The sequence below is a fragment of the Quercus robur genome, chromosome 10 (genome assembly GCF_932294415.1).
Source record: "Quercus robur chromosome 10, dhQueRobu3.1, whole genome shotgun sequence".
NCBI classification, from domain to species: Eukaryota; Viridiplantae; Streptophyta; class Magnoliopsida; order Fagales; family Fagaceae; genus Quercus; species Quercus robur.
Window position 1 is genome coordinate 10553879 of NC_065543.1, and position 20014 is coordinate 10573892.

Sequence of the window (20014 nt, forward strand, 5' to 3'; positions counted from 1 at the left end):
TTGTATAATGTCCTTTCCATGGTGAAATATTTGAAACTTTTTTTTCATAAACTTATAATATATATTCATTATAATTTCTTTTTACTAAAAGGTCAATACACCATTTTTTTAAAAATAAGATTCAAATTTATGTCCTTTATCCCCTAAAAAAAAATTATATACTCCGTATAAGAAACTTTATCAATTGAGTTAATTCCAACTTATAACTATTTTATAGTCAGATCAAGACATTAGTCAATTTTTGGTATAAGCAGGAATTGAATCTCAGATCTCTTATTCAACCATCAGAAACTTTACCAGTTAAGCTAACTGAAACTTGCCTCTAAAAAAAGAAATTATATACTTTCTATATGAAACTTTATTAATTAAGTTAATTCCAACTTATAACTTCATATGCCTTTCAAATTACCTTGTGTAACTTAAACCTAATTTTGTAAATATTATTTTGCGAGGAACGAACTCATTATTTTTTGGTGTGCTAGGTGGGAAGAAAAATATAAGCATAGATTACTTGCTTGGGGCATAAACTTTTCCCAAAATAGATTTTTCAAAAAAGTTTGATTCCCACCTTAGGGCCAAAACGTAATTGTGAAAATAGAAAAAACCTCAATAATTCTTTCTTTTTTTAATATTTAAAAATTAATCAGATGTATCACCCAATGAAAACGTGTAAACTACATAATTGGTCAAAACGGCTAGTCTGTCACCTGCAACCGGTTTAGCAGTTCCATCTCCTGCGCACCCTAACCCTCATTTCTGTTGAATATTCATCTGCCTTGACCGGTTGCCGGTCAAATGGAATAAAGTTATTTCTTAGTAAAGAGAATAATCAAATTTTCAATAAAATAAAATAATAATAAAAAAAGCTTTTGGAAAGTCTCTAGCTGAAGCTTCCTCCAAATAAATCACAGATTGAAAACCCTAATTTTCCGGTCTCAGCTTTTTGCAGAGAGCCTTATTGTTTTCCGAGAAAACTTCTTTCAAGGTTTGAATATTTATTTGCTTACTTTTTTGTTTTTTTTTTGTTTCTTTATGATTCTGATACTGAATTATTGATTCACAAAGATTGTGTTTTTGTGCGTGTGAATTATTCAACATAATCTACACAGGAAACCCATTAAAACCCATTTACAAAGATTCTTGATTTCTGGGTTTTTATTTTTTATGGTTTTGGATATGATTTAGCTGATAGCTTGATAAAGTTTGTGCATGGAAACATGTGTGTTGGTTTGGTTTGATATGTCTGCAAATTGTAAGGTAGTATTTGAGGATTTATGCTTGTTGGATTGGTTGTTTTATTAATGCTTTTCATGAATTCTGAAAGCAAATAACATGTTAATAAGTAATTGTAATACAAGGTTCAGACAGATATGGTGTTCAAAGCTATCCATGTAGACAGAGGAAATTTTATATGTGAATTCAGTTTAGAAGGGTTTGTTGAAGAACATTTATTTATTTATTTATAATTATTTTCATGTTTGCTTTTTGGTTAAGGCAAGGTTCTTTTTTTGCTTGATACGAGATTGCTTTTGTGATAGTGATACACATTAATATTCTTGTACTTTTTGTGGTTTATAAATATAATGCCATAAAAAAGTAGACATTTTGTTTCTAGGATAACAATATTGGACTTTATATGTCTCTTTTTTATTTTTTTATCATCTTGAAATTGCCACGTTCGTAAGAGTGAGACACTTGGTTAGTAGTTAGATTGTGGGTTTCTCTTCAAGCTCCTGGATTGTAATAATTTTTCTGAAGCATGATCCATAGATATGATTATTTGTAATCAGATAAAGCTTTAATGATTGATCTCTCACATTTAATGTTACAACTTTCACTTTTCCTGCTTTGTTCTCTATCATGTACTTATTTTTGTAGTCCTCACAATTTGAAGTGGATAAAGTGGAAGAATTGTCCCCAAACACCACCCCCCCCCCCCCCCCCCCCCCAAAAAAAAAGTTTCAGTGGTCTAGTGCTGAAGCTCAATGTTTCATATTCTTTTCTTTCTCTTTGAGTTTCTTCTGTGGGTCTATAATATAAGTGCATTTGTCGAGAGGTTGAAGGAGAACAATCAGTTGTATTTTAGCTCTTTTAGAGGCTGCATGAATTTGTCAATGTCTCAGACAAAGACAAGTAAAGTAGTTTGTATAGTGCAATTAGTCCCAATAGTCTACAGAGGGACATGGTTATTTGGTTTTCTCAACTAAAAAAAAATCGTAGATAGTATAACAGTCTTGAAAGTAATAACTATGTAAACTTGTTAAAAATGTGTAAGAGCCTCATAGTATGCATATAATTTAATTAAATGAAGGTGAGATCTTTTACTAGTCTCCAGGCGAGTGTGGGAGACAGGTGGAAGATGTCGTTTTATAACTCTCTAAAGATATATTTTCTTTGAACAGGACATTTTTGCAGTTTTTGGGCATCTTTCATTGCTAAGCATATCTGTCTACTGTATGGGGGAATTTGTAATATTTGTCAAACACAATAGAAATAGAAGCATAAAATAATTGAGGCCAGTAAATATTTCTTACATCTTTTTGTTTCTTTATTTTTTTCTTTTACCTGACAGATTGCTGCCTTAATAGGATATCACATGGCTAGTGCTGATCATAAAAGTGAGCTTGAATGGATAGAGAGAATCAGATCAGAGGGAGCTGTTCCACTTCTCGAGCCAGATAACTGTCCAAATGGCTGGGCTTCCCCGCCTGCAGACAAGTTCATGGTCAGAGGTCCAGAGTACTTCTCAACCAGAGTTAAAGTTCCCGCTGGTGAATATCTTCTAAAACCTATTGGCTTTGATTGGATTAAAAGCTCCACAAAGATTGGGGAGGTCTTGAACGATCCAAACAACCGAGTTAGGAAGGTTATCGAGGACGAGTTTCCAGAAGGCAATAAGCCTTTTGTTTGGGCTTTCAATCTACAAGTCCCAAGCAAGGAAAATTATAGTGCTGTGGCATATTTTGCTGCAGTCAACCCTATTCCGGAGGGATCTTTGATGGATCAATTCTTGAAGGGCGACGATGCATTTAGGATGTCTAGGCTTAAATTGATAGCCAACATTGTCAAGGGTCCTTGGATTGTGAGAACAGCAGTTGGGGAGCAGGCCATATGCATAATTGGGCGTGCACTTTCCTGTAAGTACTGTTCAGCAGAGAATTTCTTAGAAGTTGATGTAGATATTGGATCCTCCATGGTTGCAAGTGCCATAGTTCATCTGGCTATTGGTTACATCACAACACTTACTGTTGACCTGGCCTTTCTCATTGAAAGCCAAACGGAATCAGAGCTTCCAGAAAGAATATTAGGTGCTGTAAGATTTTCCGAGCTAAACCTTGCTTCGGCTCAGCCAATTGAATTGTCATCTGATAGAAGCGATGCTAATTTGCAGTCGTCTCTATCTACACGATTGTGGAAGTCAATTGGGCAGGGTTTTTCCAACATTCTTCATCCTGGTGCTCAAGAAAGTGGCTCTAGCACTGGCTCAGCACATGCTAATGGGGGGTGTCGATCATGAAGACAGTTTCAAAGGCCTGAAGAAATGGTAAGTGTAACAAATGATGATCACATCAATAACTTCTTCAATTTTGACTGTGTGAATAGAACTAATAATTTGGTTCTATGAAGCTAGCTCTACCAGATGCTTCCTAAAAACTTTTTGACTCTTTTTATGTTGATTTGTGCACGAGTCTTTATGGTTTTTGTGTTTTTTGAAACTTATCAAACACACGCACACACACACAATAAGTTTTAGATTTTTAAAATTCTTGCTGCCCCCTCCCCCAATAAAAATGTTGCACTTTTTTTTAGTAAGTTATCTTTCTAGAAATAAATTGAATATGCATCTCTGATTCAGCTCCTATTGCGCAAATTCTTCATTGATACTTTTTATTAATCAATCTCTTCCACTCTGTATTGAGTCTTGACTTTGTTTTTGTGTTTAGGTTTCTTGTCTTTTGTAATTGTTTTATGGAATTTTCCATAGAGATATTTAGTTATCTACTCTAGATTTACCAGGGTTCTTTTGCAAATCTTCACAACAAGCTTTCTTAGTTTCCTTTTTGTAGGGAAGACTACAAGGAAATGTATTATGTCTAGCATGCATTTGTTGGCAATTCCATTTTTCTTGATCTTGATTGTTTTGTATTTACTAATACAAATACAAAACTGGCTATCTAAATGTTTTCTTATATTGTTCATCTCCTCCTTTTGACCATACATTTTATGATTGATGACATAATATTCATTGGCAGATCAACAACAGCAAGGTGAAAGCGACATTTATGTTGACTCCTAGTCATGCCGTCTGCTTCTCTTAAGTTATATCAGTCCCTTGGGTAAGTTGTATGACCATAGGCAAGTCCATTAGGCATCTTCTTCATTAGCAGGATTTTAGATTTATTGGCTTTAGGAATATGGTATAGTAATTGTTTTATTGTTTATTGTTTAAAGCTAAGAAAGTATATAAGCCTACCCCAAAAAGAGAAAAAAGAAAAAGAAAAAAAAAAATTAAGGACAGTAGCATTTTCTTTTGTAATGGATTTTATCATAAGTAGAATTTATTGAATTCCATTCGATTAAATTGAAGCAAAATTGCTATTGAATTTTATTTGAGCTGGTTCCTAATTCAAATGAATTTTTTTTTTTTTTTATTATTGTTATTGCGATTGTTTATGTTTTGACTATGCATGAATAGAGCAAGTCAGATCCACGTTCATTAATGTAAAACAGTGGTTCTGCAAAAAATTCTACTGCTATATTAGAACATTGAGGTTATCTATTGGTGTGTGTTTTGTCTAAGCCAGTCAGCATGTTATGCAAAGAGTTGTAGCTGAAAATTTTTGTTTCAGAAAAAACCTAACCTAAAAATTACCTACAAAAAAGCTAAACTGATTTTTTTTTTTTTAATTCATATTTCTCAATGACCCAACATCCTTGTAACTCAACTGTTACCTCTTGCTATTTTCAAATGAAACGTCAAGGTTCAATTTCCCCCCTTCCCCCAACTATAGAATTATTATTAAAAAAATAAGAAATAAATTCTCAATGAGCTATAATTCAAATGGTACCCTCTTCTTGTTAGTTGGGTGCATGCATAAAATTGTTCTCTATTTGGCCTATTAATTTTATGTATGTCATTGTTGAGTTGTCTTATGGTAAATATGACTCGAAACTAGCTAAAGTCTATTAGCCGAAAGGTTGGATAATCCGTATTGGCGTCTTTCTGCTGTATATATTTCTTTGTTTTAATAAGATTTTTATTATTTCAGTCGAGGGAAGAAAAAAGTGTTAAGTCGACATATCTAATGTATGCTCCATTAATATGCTTCACAACAAGTGTCGCATGTCTTTTTTTTTTTTTTTTTTTGGGGGGGGGGGGGGGGGGGGGTAATTCAGCTTTTTATTTATAGAAATAAAACACAAATTACAAAGGAAAAACCCAAAATAAACTAGCAAAGGGAAACCTCCCTGCTACAGCAACCAAAAACAGAACTAACCATAAAACCAAAGCGAGCCAAAACAAATGGCAAAGCAAAACACACTAACTACTGCACTAACAACTAAACAAAACATCTATAAGGCATCCCAACCGGTACCTTTAGCACAGCAGCACATAGACTAGCACTTTGGCAAAACACAGCAGCACAAGATTTCAAGGATCAAATTTAAAATACTACTTGGATCAACCCCAATTACAATAGATGGTAGCATTCAAAACTGAATTCTTGAACTTGGTTTTAAACCCCACCTAGCTTTGACATCCTTAATGATGCTTCTCTTTAGCTATTCTTCTGTCCAAATTCTTTCTTAATGAACTATGGCATTTCTTTGCAGCCAAATATGGTAGACTATTGCCCACCAAGCAAGTTTGCAAACTATTACTCTCAACCCCTTCCCTTTTAACTCTCCAGCCCCCCAAGCAATCAAATCCTTCCACACAAACTGAGCATTTGAAACTAGACATAACTTCAGCATGTCATCCCAAATTCTTCTAAAGAAGATATGATCTCTACTTTCAAGGCAATTTCTACAAAAAACACATAAGCTATCACCCAAGTACCCTCACTTGGCCATTCTATCTCGTGTGGACAGCTTGTTGATTACAGCTAACCAACCAATAAATGAATGCTTCGGGATAGTTAAATGGAACCAAGCAGCTTCCACCACTCAACTTCACTAGATTTATCTCTAATCTCAGCATATATTGCAGCACAAGAAAACTTTCTGGATTTAGTAGCTTGCCAAAGGGCTTTATCCTCATCTTTAAGCTCAATAAGGAATAGTTGACACTGAATAGTTACAAGGGCATCAAATCTAGCAGGCCTTCAAATCCATGTCTTATCTTTCAAACTAATAGAAACAATCTCACTTTCTTAGTTTGAGATGACAAAATGTTACTAATGGGGCTTAATCTCACACACCCACACTTATTTACAAACCTACTACAAAGAACTTGTGCTTTGACTTAGTACCAAATTGATTGTTTCTTCTGTTGATCGCTGGAGTCTTTGAAAACTAGAGCTCTAGAGTCTAGCTGTCTAGGGCGAGTTAGGGGTGCCGCTCTAGGATCGTCAAACAATAAATTAACTGCTTTGAGTTAGTGAGGTGAGATGGCTTCCATCATTTTACTTCTTTTTTTTTTTTTTTTTTTTTTTTTAACCAACATATGACACTTTATAATTGGTGAAATATAAAATGAAACATCCACACATTAATACAAAAAATTTTGGTTCCATTATGCTACACTAATCACGTACTATTATCTCTCATAAAAAAATTAAAAAAAAAAAAAAAAAATCATGTACAATTGTTTCATTTCATTTATTTAATGAAATGAAACAATTGTACATTATTATTATTATTTTTTTTTTATAATGAATGAATAGATGACTTGTTTAGGCAAATGATGATGATCCTTAAAATAGAAAGGTATTTATTGTACATTAATCTTTTATAATGAATGAATGGGTGATAGGATAGGAGGGAGGCAGATGTAAAGATGCTAAATGCCTAAATGACATAACATTTTCTTTTTCTTTTCTTTTTTTTCTTTTTTTTCTTTTTTTTTTTTGTGTGTGTGTGTGAGAATGACAACATTTTATGATTGACTAGGACTTAGGAGGTAACATGTAACTTATATGTTGATAATTGCAGTTTAGAACTTAAACATGGCTTGACTTAAAATGCTACAAACTTCAAAAAAGTTGTGTTTTACAGTCTAATGAGAAGGGAAACCATTACGAAAACAAAGAAAACAAGAAACTATTTACTTGTAATCACATAAATCATACTGAATCCCGTGTCAAAATTGGGAATATTATCAACAATAAACTTGAACAGTGTCTACCAACACAACAAAACACAATAATAATAGTACATCATTTCACCTATAATGCATCATAATGAATCTTACAAAATAGTACATCCCATTATATACATCATAATTCATAATGCATCATGTACATTCCACTATGTACTAATGTACATTCTTTTATGCAATGTGGTGTATCATTCCACTATACAATATTCCACGATTTACACATTCAACCAAGCAAAAAGTCAAAAGACAATACTTTGGTAAAAGGACAAAGTTTTACTATCAACAAATGTAGAGCATAGGCTTCCTAATATTATAAATACTAAGTTATGCCTTGATATATATATATATATATATATGTGTGTGTGTGTGTGCAATGTAGTGTATCATTCCATCGTTCAATATTCTACTGGTTATGTTCAATATTCTACTGGTTATACTCTGAGAGAGAGAGAGAGAGAGAGAGAGAGAGGCATTTTGGGGATTAGATCTAGAAAGGATGTGTCTCTTACAATATTATTGAAATTTCTGTTTTGCTTTTCTTTTTCTTTTTCTTTTTTTGTGGTAACATCTTGGGGTGTTTACTGATTTCATCTTATTTTTAATTTCTATATAAAAGTTGGAGACGCTGCAAAAGCATTGCTACATAACATGTGGCTTGTTTCTTTGTTGGTAGATGTTTCTGATGTTTGTTTCTTAAATTCCACGACATTGTATCAATTTCCTATTGGTTCTCCTTCGTGATTTCCAGACAAAACGATGCCATTTTTGTGGTCCACAATTGTTTTACACCATTTTTGTGGAATGGTGTTGTTTAGAGAGGCTTCATTTAACATGTAAAACAACATTATTTCATTAATCAAACGTATCTACCATCATGTGATGTCATACATATAAAACAACACGCTTAAATGAAGTAAACCTAAAATCTTCTCGAGTAAATCCAAGCTTTTGTAGTTTTTAAATGCTCGGACGGATCAGTCTAAAGCTATGTTAGGCACAGCAACAAAATCCATTTTTTGCTCAGATTTCACCAATTTCTTATATATATATTGTCTTTGCCTCATGTAATGCACACGAAAAATCGTGAAAAGAGTGATTGTTCAATAAGTATTAATAAATAAAAATGTTCAATAAAAAAATTTGTTGAAAATATTAGCCATTGTTGTTAAATTAGACTGGATCATTTTTTGAAAAAACAAATGGATTACTTTAATCCAATAAGAAAACTAGGAATTCTTATAGAATTTAACTGACAGATAACAATAACAATTTACTATTTTTATTACTCAAAAAAATTAAAAACAATTGATATAATGTTAATGGAGAAAAATATGGTTTTAAAAGTTTGCGTGACAACGTAAGAAGTAAGGAGAAAAGTGTAATTGAAGTCATGGTTTATGCTTTTGCCCTGGCTGGTCCATTACTTTCAGCCGACACTATGTTGATGACATTTATCTCTTTGAAGATGAACTTTCTTTTATGCATAACATGTATAAAGTTGCTAATTTAGTTGGTAAAAGATTTGCATAATTCAGGCAAATCCTATGTTTAAGACAACATAAGAAAGCTATTCGTCTACATATAAACAACCAACTTTAGGCCTCTTCAGAACCATCTTTGAAAGCAAAGTACATCATTAACTTTTATTGTCTTATTTACGACATCAAAATTAAATTATCAGCATCACAATGTTCTTCATGAGTAATTATTCTAGAGTAATTATTCAGGATTCTGAGTGCAATACTTCATCTCTTACATAATATTAGATCCCACTAATTCAATTTAGGTGAGAGGAAAGAGCATTGTTCCTGAAATATTGTATAAATTTCATCCTTCACCAGTCCTCTTTTCCACTGTTAATCATGTCTTAACTTTTAAGTCATAGCAAAGACGATTACCATCATTTCCTGCACCAGCAAAGGCTCTGTCAAAAGCATTATGGAAGTACTTCTCATGTTCTTGGAACCAAAAATAGGTTTATGTACACTCTTTAAGACAATTGAAGGCAAAAGAAGGGAGGGGAATTGTGAGTCTTGTGACATTAATAATAATAATATGCAACTTCTCAGATAAGGTCTGCATCAAAGATTCAAGTGAAAGACCAACTTTGTCAATTGGGCTGTTTAGGAGCATGCAAGCTCTCCAATCTATTTCTCTGTTAAAGGTTCAATCTTATTTAAGTAATTATACCAAAATGGTAAAAGGAAGTTTTATCTGGTGATTGCATTTCAATTAATCAACAACTCAAAAAGTATTTGAAAATGCAGTAACATCAAAGTAGACTAATTCATGAATTGAAATAGCACAGATCATTAACTTGAAGTTCTATATGGATTTCAGAGGAACAGTCCTTTCCACCATATCCTCCTGTCTTCATAGAGAAGGTGGATATTTTGAGCTGGGATACAGAACAGACTGCAGCTGGAATTAATCAAGGGTTTATATTTTCAGCAAGAATTTGTCCACAGAAACATTTACTGGATGTTTTAAATAACAAATCTGACACTTAAAGGCTTCTCTACAGTAAATAAATTCAATCATCACCCCGCTGCCACAAAAGCTTCCTTGCAAAGATATCCACAAGATTGCTCCATTGTGAAGCACATAAAGGCAAAACAGTTATCAGTCACCCAGGTCACACAACATACGTCACCAACAGAATCAAACAGCCATTGCCAAATCAAAGCTTGATCATACAAGTTCCAACAGAAACGCTTCAAGGATAGCACCACCAAAAAATTTATGCCAAACCATATGATTTGGCAAGGTCACATAAGCAGAGAGTGGCCAGACTGCTGGTTCACTGTCATATAACCGGATATGTTTTGAAGTTTCATTTTACCCAAATAGCATGCCATGTGTAACTCAATATGATACGACCTCTCAACCTAATCTACAAAAAATAAAAAATAAAAAGTAAAAAATAGATAATAAAAAAAGGGCATGGCTCTCTGTCTTTAGGCTTCTTAATTGTACAAAAGACCTACTACAAAAGCACGGTCAATGTCGTAAACAAATTCCTTTCATTTCTTAGAGAAAACATTTGTAACAGAATATGGAGGATATTAACTAAACAGAGCTACAATTTATAATTGAACACAATGAATTTTGCAACTAAATGACAATGAACAAGAGTCTTCTGTGCGGCATTGAGTAGCACAAACATGCACCTGCCAATTCAATAAGTTGATGAGTAGCACCTGAAACTTGCATTACCTTAGGATATAACAATACAATATGGTTGCAGGAACCATGGACATATTAGCATTTTCATGTGTAGTTGTCTAGTCTGACAAATCAAAATCAAGCAATAAAAAAATTCTGAGTGAGCCAAGCCCGCATCAATAAGATATGATAAGATCTAGACTAGAAATTACACAATTTCAGCATCTCCAACAGGTAAAGAACTCATCTGCAAGGTCCTACCATTACCTGATGCCATAAACCTCACAGATGGCAAGGAAGGATCTGTAACAGATTCAATCTCAAGAAAGTTGAAATCACAAGCACCAGATCGCTTCAAACTGAACACAAACATAAGCGCTGTCCATCCCAACATAGAAACTCCCCAGTAGTTGTTCATCCCATGAATCAAACCCCATGCAATAGCATACCCAGTAATGATTCCTGATAAATGCCCAAGAAAACTTGCTTGTGGAACAATAATTGAAGTAAAAATGAGTGACTCAAATGGTGCAAAACTAATGGGAAGCGAAAGAAACCCAAAAAGGTCCAACTTTGAAGAAGGTTGCTTCACAGCAAGAATCGTCATCCACCCAAAAACAACACAAGAATATCCAACAGCTGTCACTCTCCGAAAATACTCGACCTTGAACCTTTGGATCAGCACATGGTACATCCCCAAAACTAACACGCCTGATAGCACAACCAAGACAAGTGTATACTGAAGATAATATGCCACACCAAGGCCCATATTCCCTAACTGTTCCACTACTCCAAGACTCCAAAGTGCACTCATATTAAAAACAAGATGAAGAACACTTATATGAGAAAATGCTGAGGTTATTATCCTCCAATGGTGCCCTTCAATGGAGGTTTCATAACTCAAACCCACATGTGAATAACCAATATTTTTCTTCTGTATGTAAAACCATATTGCACTACATATTCCTATAACACAACTTGTGGCTGGTTTTTCCAAGATCTCATAGAGCAAAGGCTTCCCCATCTATAAACAACCCCTTTTACTTTCTCTTTTTCCCTCTCTACAATACTTCAAGCTAAATGCCTATATTACATAACAATGACAAATAAATCTTGGTACAACAAAAACATGATATAGAGCTTCTTCAAAGCCTCACAATAAAAGGGCTTCGTAGAAAACTTAGAAATCCTTCATATACATGTAAAACCCAACTCAAAGTTCATCAATTTTAAGAGACCCAGATCGAGAAAACCCCCAAATACACGAAAATTTACACACCCCAATATTAAAATGGACAAAAACCACCAATCTGAGAACTGGGCTTGTTGAAAATCTATCCAAAAACTTATCTTTCTCAGTGAATCTCCAAAAAGGTGCACAAAAGTTTCATGTACAACAATGTAAAAAAAAATTCGATTCAGATTTCTGTTTCAATGGTGATTATATGAATAAGGGTTTGCTGGATCAAATAAGCAAGGAATTAGGGTTTTGATGCAGAAAAGGCTCACCTTTTGGCTCCCAATCGATTCGAGTTCTTCGTTGGCACTTCGATTTTCTGGGACTTTCTAGTTTCTGCACCGTATCAAAATAAAATATATGAACTTGCAAACGTTAAATTATCAAAATTACTAAAATGTCCTTCTTTTGTTTTATTTTACTATATTTTATTACTTTTTTTTGGGGCTAAAAAACAAAGAGTGATTTTTTTTTTTTTTTTAGAAGAGAGTGATTATTTATTAATATGGGTTTAAACTTTAAAGATTTTGGTTGTGACAAGAATTTTGTAGTTCCCCATCAAAAAAAAAAAAAAGAGTTTTTTAGTTCAATTTTTTTTTTTTTTTTGGGTTTTTGATTAGCCCTCTTTTTTTTATAACATTTTATTAGTCCTCTTTGATATATGTTTAAAAAAAAAAATTAAATTGCACCGAATCTTAAAAAAAAAAAAATCAAATTGTACTTATCCAAGAGAGTATTTCCATTGTAATTTGTAACTATACTATCAAAAAAATAAAAAGCTTCAATCTTTGTGTTTTTTTTTTTTAAGGGCTTTGACCCTTGATGTATATCATTTATAAATCAAGGCTTTGGCTTGCATAATATAACACCCACAAAGTAAGAAAATATAGAATAAGGCTTTATAATTTTTTTTTTTTAATCAAGAAAAGATTGGTTATTTGTCCATGAAAAATTATCTTTCATCAACAATTAATCAATAATCCTTTTTAATTAGTAGGAAATCATTGTAATTAGTAATTGTAAATTGAACAATTAAGATTGTTCAAATTTGATTGTAAATTTACTTGAATTCAAGGGATTTGAGTCCCATAGATAACATGTTCCTCTCAAAAAGTAATTACAAAAGCGATATTATCAATACACCATTTAATATAATATTGAAGTATTTGACTTAATCGGATGTCTCATAGTAATAAAAAAAATTAAGAAACCTCATAGTAATAATTTAAATATCTATATTTTATTATATTGTGAGAATAATTTGTCATTATGAAGAGTCGCATCTCAAGTGTATGATTATTTTCTATTTTATTTTGCAGGACAATATTTTCTTATCTTTTTTTAAAGGGTTTTTTTTAAATGAAATGTCAACAAATACCCTAAGGGCATTGGTTTAGGACCCATTTTAACAAATATTTTAAGGAAAAATGCTAAAACAATTAATTTTTTTGACAACTTTATATATTTTTCATAATAATAGTGTTAAAACTTGTCTAATCTAGTTTATTAACAATTATCTTAAAAGCATACCTAATATTACTCATAAGACAAAAACAAGGGATTACAAGAGATATACTTGTGTGGATCTATCAGGTCAGGGCTTAGGCTTTTAGGTTTCCATTTTAGTCTAAGCTTGGGCTGCTGTAGGTCTGTGATAAAAATAAAATAAAATAAGAATCGGGCCTAATTGAAGGAGCCCGTAGTGATCATAAAGCTAGAGTACCATAACATTTTTCCTTTCTTCTTTTCATTCTTTCGGATAATAATAATAATAATAATAATAATACTAACGGCACGTTTTGCTCCCAAAGCCCAAATGAAATGGTCAGAGGCCTAAAGAGCGCAAAACAATAAATTTGTAGAGAGTGGACTTGAAACTGAACTTTCAATGAGTGAGGTAGATAATAATCACAGTAGGTTAATTGTTATTGGAAAGTATAAACAAACAGTTTTGGACAAGAAAAATCCTCCTCAACAAAGTCTAAGAAAGGTTGTTCTTATATATTTCTCCTAGACTTAACCACAATTACAGTTCTTGAGTGTAGAGTGATTTTTGTACAGATTATCTAATGATCCCCTTGTAATGGGGTTTTTCTTCTTTATGTTCCCCTTCTTCACTCCATCTTAGCCCTCCGCATGTAGATCAGATTGCTGACTTTGATACTTATCCCATCAGCATCTTCCAAAAGTCTTTGTGGGTAGTTGTAAGGCTGAATGTTACTGTTCAGGTATCTCCTCCACATTAATGCGGCCAGGAAGTTAGCTGTAGAGCATTCAATGCAGTGGTAGCAACTTTCTTCTCAGACATTTCTCGACTCTCTTTTATCTTATCCCCACCTGATGTTTATCCTTGCCAGTATGATCGTCTGGTGCCTTGTTCTTGACGAAAGGTCGGACTTATGACCTCTACTCTGTTTAGCCCAGGAGGTACTTCTCCTCGGACAACATTTCCAGTTCCTTATGATCGAACTCCTTCCACGAACCACTGTCTTGTAGGTCTCCATCACTATTACCTGTCCTCAGATTGCTTGATGTCCTCAGACACGGCTCACAGCCCAATACCCATATTTGAGCCCTTTATCCCTACAAATAATAATAATAATGTTAGAATTTGATTCATATATTTAGTTATTTCGTAAATTTAGTAGATATTCATAAAAACTATATAAATTTAGAGAGTATACTTTAAAATTCTCAAGTTAGTGTACACAAATTTTTATTTTTAGATAGATAGTGGGGGAGGGGTAGATAAGATTTGAACCACATACACAAGATACTATAAAATATGCTATTACCATTAGGCTATGTCACAAGGTTAAGGGCTTTATCACTTGATGTACATGGATCATGTCATGTCAGTTTGTGGTCTTATATAATATAAATAATTTGATAGTTACAACAATAGGACTAAGAGTTTTGTAGCTCAATTGGTATCTCCGAATGTTTCCACGAAGATATATAGGGTTTAACCCCCCCACCTTCATCCCTTATAATCGTCGAATTATAAAAAAAAAAAAATTATAATAAAAGAGATTTGAAAACTATACTTCTCCTTTAGATGTTAGTAATAAAGTTATCTATAGTAAAATTGGTAGTAATTAACATTTTCCAATTTGTATTTTTGCAATAGTTGTTGTAAGTTGCAACTCTATTTCAAATGTCATCTTCTTCTTTTTAAAAATAACAAAAAAAAAAAAAAAAATGAAGTAGTAGGAAATTTATTGTAAAATTAGTAAGTTTGTTTATCCAAACTATTAAAAATAAATAACAACAAGTGTTAAAGCTTGTCATTTTTTTTTTTAATTCAATTGTTACAATAAATAGGTAGGGAAAAATCGAACTCTAGTTTTTCTCATAAAGAATATAGGAAATCTGGACAAAATTCTTGACAAATGTTTATCAATCTTGTGTAAATTCTTGATAAGTCTTTTCAATTTTGTGTCCCAACTCCTAACCCATTCAATGTTAGACAATTTTAAAGCATACCCTACCAATCTTGTCAACTTTGATTTCTTTTTTCTTTCAAATTTTGTGCTCTGGTAGAATGAAAAGAAAAAACCAAATTGTTACAATCACTACTAACTTATGGTCACTATGGGCTCCTTCAACTCGGCCTCCAATGTTAGCATCACAAACCTATTATTGCCCAACCCAAGAATAGAGTAAAATAAAAGCTTAAAACCCAAGTTTTTTTTTTCAAAAGGAGAAAAGCCCAAGTCTAGATTGTTTTGCCTTGAAACACGAAGGAGAGAAAAGCCCATTAAATAATCAAAAAAAAAAAAAATTGCTAATTATTCAGCAATCAGCATAAGCATTTCGTCATCATTGTTGCATTTATTTGAATAGGATTAGTGATCATCGAGCCACAAATCTATAGTTATTGTTAACGGTGGCATCACAATCGCACAATGTCTCCACCTTTTTTTGGTTGAGAAAAATGTCTCCACCTAATACCATGACCAATACCATATAATAACTTTAAAATGTCGACATTTTGATTTTGTGTAACACTTACATCACTGCAAATTTTTTCATAATATCAATATCTTGTCAAATCTGCCATTGAAGTATATGATTATGACAACACATACCTATCTTGCTTGCCAAATTCAAGATAACCGATGATTAGAAGAAACTCTCGCATTTTAAAAAATAAAATTTTAAATTATGGTATTTTTATTTAAAAAATCTATCAAGCAATTTAATGTTGAATTGGATGATATATAATATTAGATTTGCATGAAATTTCATAGGCTTGTTAAGCATATAAAAGACACGATGAACTTGGCAAAATATTAATCTACTTTTTTTTTTTTTTTTTTAATTAAGATAAGAATCTAGTTGTTATTAAGCTGTGTGCTTGTAAAGGGACGAAGTGAGAAGTCAGGACTTGGATTTAGGACGGTAGTTCTCCTGTTGGCTGTGTGCGGTGACTCTCGCCTCCGACTTTGCAGCTTAGACGTTGAGGGTTTTTTATTTTTATTTTTTTGCGTTTGTTTGTTACTAGTTAAGGACAAAATTATTTTGTTTGAAATTTTTTAAAGGGTTGAGTTGTTTGTTTTGAGTAAAATTAGTTGGTTGAGATTAATTGTTTTTAATTTTTGTATTGATAATTTTTGTTGTTGCGTTAATTGTTCTGGACTTGTATACATTGTTTTAAATTTTATATCTATAAATAGTTTTATGGCCTTTAAAATGAGGAAAAAAATGTTAAAAGATACAATTTTTTATTTTATAATAAATTGTTGATGTAGTGAGTGGATATTAGTAAGAAAAAAAGTAATACAAATGGTGGGCCCAGATACGAACTAATAAGAATTGGCTATTTTAACAGTTTGTAAAAATATTATAGAAAAGTTTGTTATTATAGTATTACTCTTTAAAAAACCAATGATATTGTAGGAGGGGGGCAAAGTGTAATTTTATAGAATAAAATTGCTAAAATTAATACTATATAATACTAATATTAAAAAAAAAAAAAAAATGGGAGGGCCATTGCTCCCAAAGTCCAAGCTTATCTCAATCCCTATGCTTGTTGTAGAGGTGACAGAGTTTTAAATTAATCTAGTCATTAGTCTTCAATAAATTTTTTTTTTCTACATGATTAAAATACTTATACTTTTAGTATATATGGGGAGATTACCAACTCACTCAAATGGCGCAGTCATAATATTTAATAACTTTTAGTCAAATTAATATTTTGGCAATCCTATTTTAGATGATGTATTCTTATTACGTAAAAGATTGTATTAAATTTCATATCAATTAATTGTCATTCCTTTGACTATCACCACAAAAAAAGAAAAGAAAAGAAAAAAAAAAAAAAAAGATGATGTTGTTCTTTCTATGTACACACATATTTAGGGGGGTCTTTAAAAATAAAAAATAAAAAATTACTTAAAAAAAAATCCGATAGGATTATGGTTCATATAGTCCTACACAAATTTGACAGCATTCTAGAGTTGGTGAATGCCACACTAATGGATTAGGTAAAAGGTCTTTCTGAATAACAATTAATAACATCATCCTAGATGTAATGACTCCCTATTTGGTCTTATGAGGGAAAGTCGTTAAGAAGATTAATCTCTTGAAAGATACATACTTCTATTCAAGTAATTTCTTGTAGCTTCTTAGCACTAACAATTACCTAACCATATCAACCATTGAAGAGACACTCCAAAAGTGTTTTTCCCATTCTTCTGTTTTTTTCTGGGTGTAGAGTGTTAAAGAAATCGGTTGTAAAGGTTACAAAATCTTCGGTGCAACCAAAGCCACCAACCCAAAACACATTTTCTCTGTGGTTTAACTACTATCCCTTTTTTTCTAATTAGAAGAAATTGCATTGTTCTCATACTCCTATATAAATGCTTCACTTACATTCTCAACATGCCAATTGCCATTTGCAATGCAACATGCCAAAGTTCGTCCAGTCACTATGTCCTATTATTGGTCCGAAAAACGTACCAATGTAGCCCTTCAGCTCACTGATAATTGGCAAGAAAATTATGGAATTGGACGGCGCCATGATCGCGATTACTGGTATGCAAGACGGGCATTTCTGAACAGTTATCATTTCTCAGAAGAAAATGGTTTCAAGTACAAGTTACGGAGGTCAGTGAAGGAGCTCAACGAGGTGGCCACCGGGGTTGTAACTGACATTCGACGAAAAATGTCTAAGAGAAAGCTTGGAATTAGGGTTTACAGGTTCACTGTGGCTTTGCAATCTCTGGTTCTTCTAAGTATAAGATGTTTTACACCATGGTTGAATAAAAGAGATTCTAAGCCATGACCTATTACTCAATGGGTTGGTTGAATAAGTGACAACATGACTACATGTATTGTCACTAAGGAATTAATTAAAGCGTGGTAAACCTTGTTTCCTACTATAGTTGTGGTTAATCTTGTTTTCAATTTTAATGTAATTTTCCGATAGTAATCGGAATATTGCAGCAGTTTTACATATAAGTTTGTTTGCTTTTGATGATTTGCACGGATACTTCAGTTTCGGAGCTGTATAAGTATTTAATAAAAAGGGGTAAGTGATTAAATAACTTAGAAATTATGTCTCTTTGCTTTCTTAAAGCTTCTTATAAATTATGTTCCAATGATCCTACAAGCTTGCATTGATACCTCCCAGTCTCAAGATTTTTTTTTTTTTTTTTTCAATAGCTAAACTTCCTATACCATATAGTTCAGCCAGATAGAACGAGCGAAAAAGACAAGGAAAAAAAAAGTAAAATGAAAAAAGAAAATGCAATGCATCACAATTCACATATGGACCACCACATAGTTTTTTAAATAGGGACACTTAAGGATGAATCAACCTACTCTACGAAAAAGTTATGTGTGTTAGGGTGTCAATGTTATGTAACGACTCCCTCACATGGGTCTTTACTCTTCTGATTGAAAAATCAACACAACCTATTTGAGCTTCAGAAGTATGAAAGTTAAAGAAAAAACAAATAATATTAATAATAACAATAGGACTACAAAGTTAGTTGTAGTCAATGATTACAACTTCTATTAAAAAAATTAATATGATTATATTTCGTGCTAATTAAATGTTATTTACTATTTGACTCATAAATTTGTTTTTTATTTATAATTTAATAATACAAAAACTTGAAATTTAAACATTTAGTTGGTGATATACTTATTGATCTTTTTGAAATTTTGCAAACTTAAAATAAATAAGAAAAAAATGTAATCCAACTTTGGATTTATCAAAATTAATATTTAATAAAAAGTTATTGAGTGGAGTTGTAGCCATTGGCTACAACCAAATTTGCTATTAAACTTTGTCCAAAATAATTATAAGGTTTTAGGAATTTTTTTTTCTAAGTAAAAAGAAGGAGAGAATGAAATTTACGTGAACTCCAGAGGTAGCAATGAGCATATTCTAAATTCACGCAGAAATATTTGAAGAGATGCAATTTTGATTTAAAGAGTTTGCAATAGAATTCTCAGCAAAAAAAAAAAAAAAAAAAAAAAAAAAAAAAAAAAAAAGAAAAAAAAAGAAAAAAAGAAAAAGAAAGAAAGAAAGAAGAGTTTGCAATAGAATGGACCTCAACTGGGCCTAGCTAGGTTTGCCTGGGGAGTTCTCAACTCACCATTCTAATCAAGATTTCTCATAATTGCTAGTGAGGCAACCCAATTCAGCTAACTATTATAGCCAGAGTTTCATGTGAAAGTAATATGGTAGGTCTATGTGAATATGATGGTTATTGCTGACGAAAGGTCTCAATAATGAAAATTTTAAAAATATGTGTGCTTACATTGAATGAAAAAATTCATGGGGTAAAAAAAAGCTTCAATCCAAGTCGGTAATAAATTATTCGATTTATTCTGTGTTACTGTTACATCTTCTTCTCACATGAATGTAAGTTTTATGTACATCATTCATATGTGGAGTACACTTAGTTGTAATACATAAAGTTCACAGAATAATTTCAACAAAGTCTAGCAATATCCGGTGAAGCTCGTGAATATATTCAGGTTGGGCCAATCTAGTGAGTCGCAATTTGAATGAATGTTAGGTATACCTTAATAATGGGGGCAGTTATGTGTCAGCATTCATGTATTTTGCTACTCTTATCTGTCGACATTAATTCTTCCTTTGTTTTTTTCATTTTGGCTAGATTATAGACTACTGTACTATACTTGATTAACTTGGACTTTTGGTCTTAAGTCTTTAGGTCAAGATAAACAATCAATTCATACAAAAACTTCTCTGCCTCCAACTTTCTTGATCAACAAACATCTTTCTAACCTTCCTTTGGGTTTCTTTTCAT

At 32.3% G+C, this 20014-nt stretch overlaps 2 protein-coding genes across 5 annotated transcripts; one reads left to right on the forward strand and one right to left on the reverse strand.

The window, feature by feature from the left end:
• Nucleotides 1-845: 845 nt before the first annotated feature.
• LOC126702527 (protein ENHANCED DISEASE RESISTANCE 2) lies at nucleotides 846-4609 on the forward strand. Of its 3 annotated transcripts, none has more exons than XM_050401246.1 (3): nucleotides 846-985; nucleotides 2573-3544; nucleotides 4254-4609. In XM_050401246.1, the coding sequence occupies exon 2, from the start codon at nucleotides 2597-2599 to the stop codon at nucleotides 3515-3517; it is 921 nt and encodes a 306-aa protein (XP_050257203.1). In that variant the 5' UTR covers nucleotides 846-985; nucleotides 2573-2596; the 3' UTR covers nucleotides 3518-3544; nucleotides 4254-4609. The 3 variants fall into 3 exon arrangements, with proteins under 3 accessions (XP_050257203.1, XP_050257204.1, XP_050257205.1); XM_050401247.1 differs by having other exon boundaries at nucleotides 2589-3544; XM_050401248.1 differs by lacking the exon at nucleotides 4254-4609 and having other exon boundaries at nucleotides 2573-3308; nucleotides 3392-3544.
• Nucleotides 4610-8937: 4328 nt separating this feature from the next.
• LOC126702107 (RHOMBOID-like protein 13) lies at nucleotides 8938-12074 on the reverse strand. 2 transcript variants are annotated; one of them, XM_050400730.1, is made up of 2 exons: nucleotides 10754-12074; nucleotides 8938-9228 (listed from the first exon to the last, which is right to left on the reverse strand). In XM_050400730.1, the coding sequence occupies exons 1-2, from the start codon at nucleotides 11508-11510 to the stop codon at nucleotides 9182-9184; spliced, it is 804 nt and encodes a 267-aa protein (XP_050256687.1). In that variant the 5' UTR covers nucleotides 11511-12074; the 3' UTR covers nucleotides 8938-9181. The 2 variants fall into 2 exon arrangements, with proteins under 2 accessions (XP_050256687.1, XP_050256688.1); XM_050400731.1 differs by lacking the exon at nucleotides 8938-9228 and adding an exon at nucleotides 9584-10214 and having other exon boundaries at nucleotides 10754-12073.
• Between the last annotated feature and the right edge of the window lie 7940 nt (nucleotides 12075-20014).

Coding starts and splice junctions, on each gene's coding strand:
- LOC126702107 (XM_050400730.1), bottom strand. CDS start 11,510: ATGGGGAAGCCTTTGCTCTATGAGATCTTGGAAAAACCAGCCACAAGT. Junction 9,229..10,753: donor TGTGAGGTTTATGGCATCAG/GTAATGGTAGGA, acceptor TTGCTGGTGCAG/GAAATGATGGTAATCGTCTT.
- LOC126702527 (XM_050401246.1), top strand. CDS start 2,597: ATGGCTAGTGCTGATCATAAAAGTGAGCTTGAATGGATAGAGAGAATC.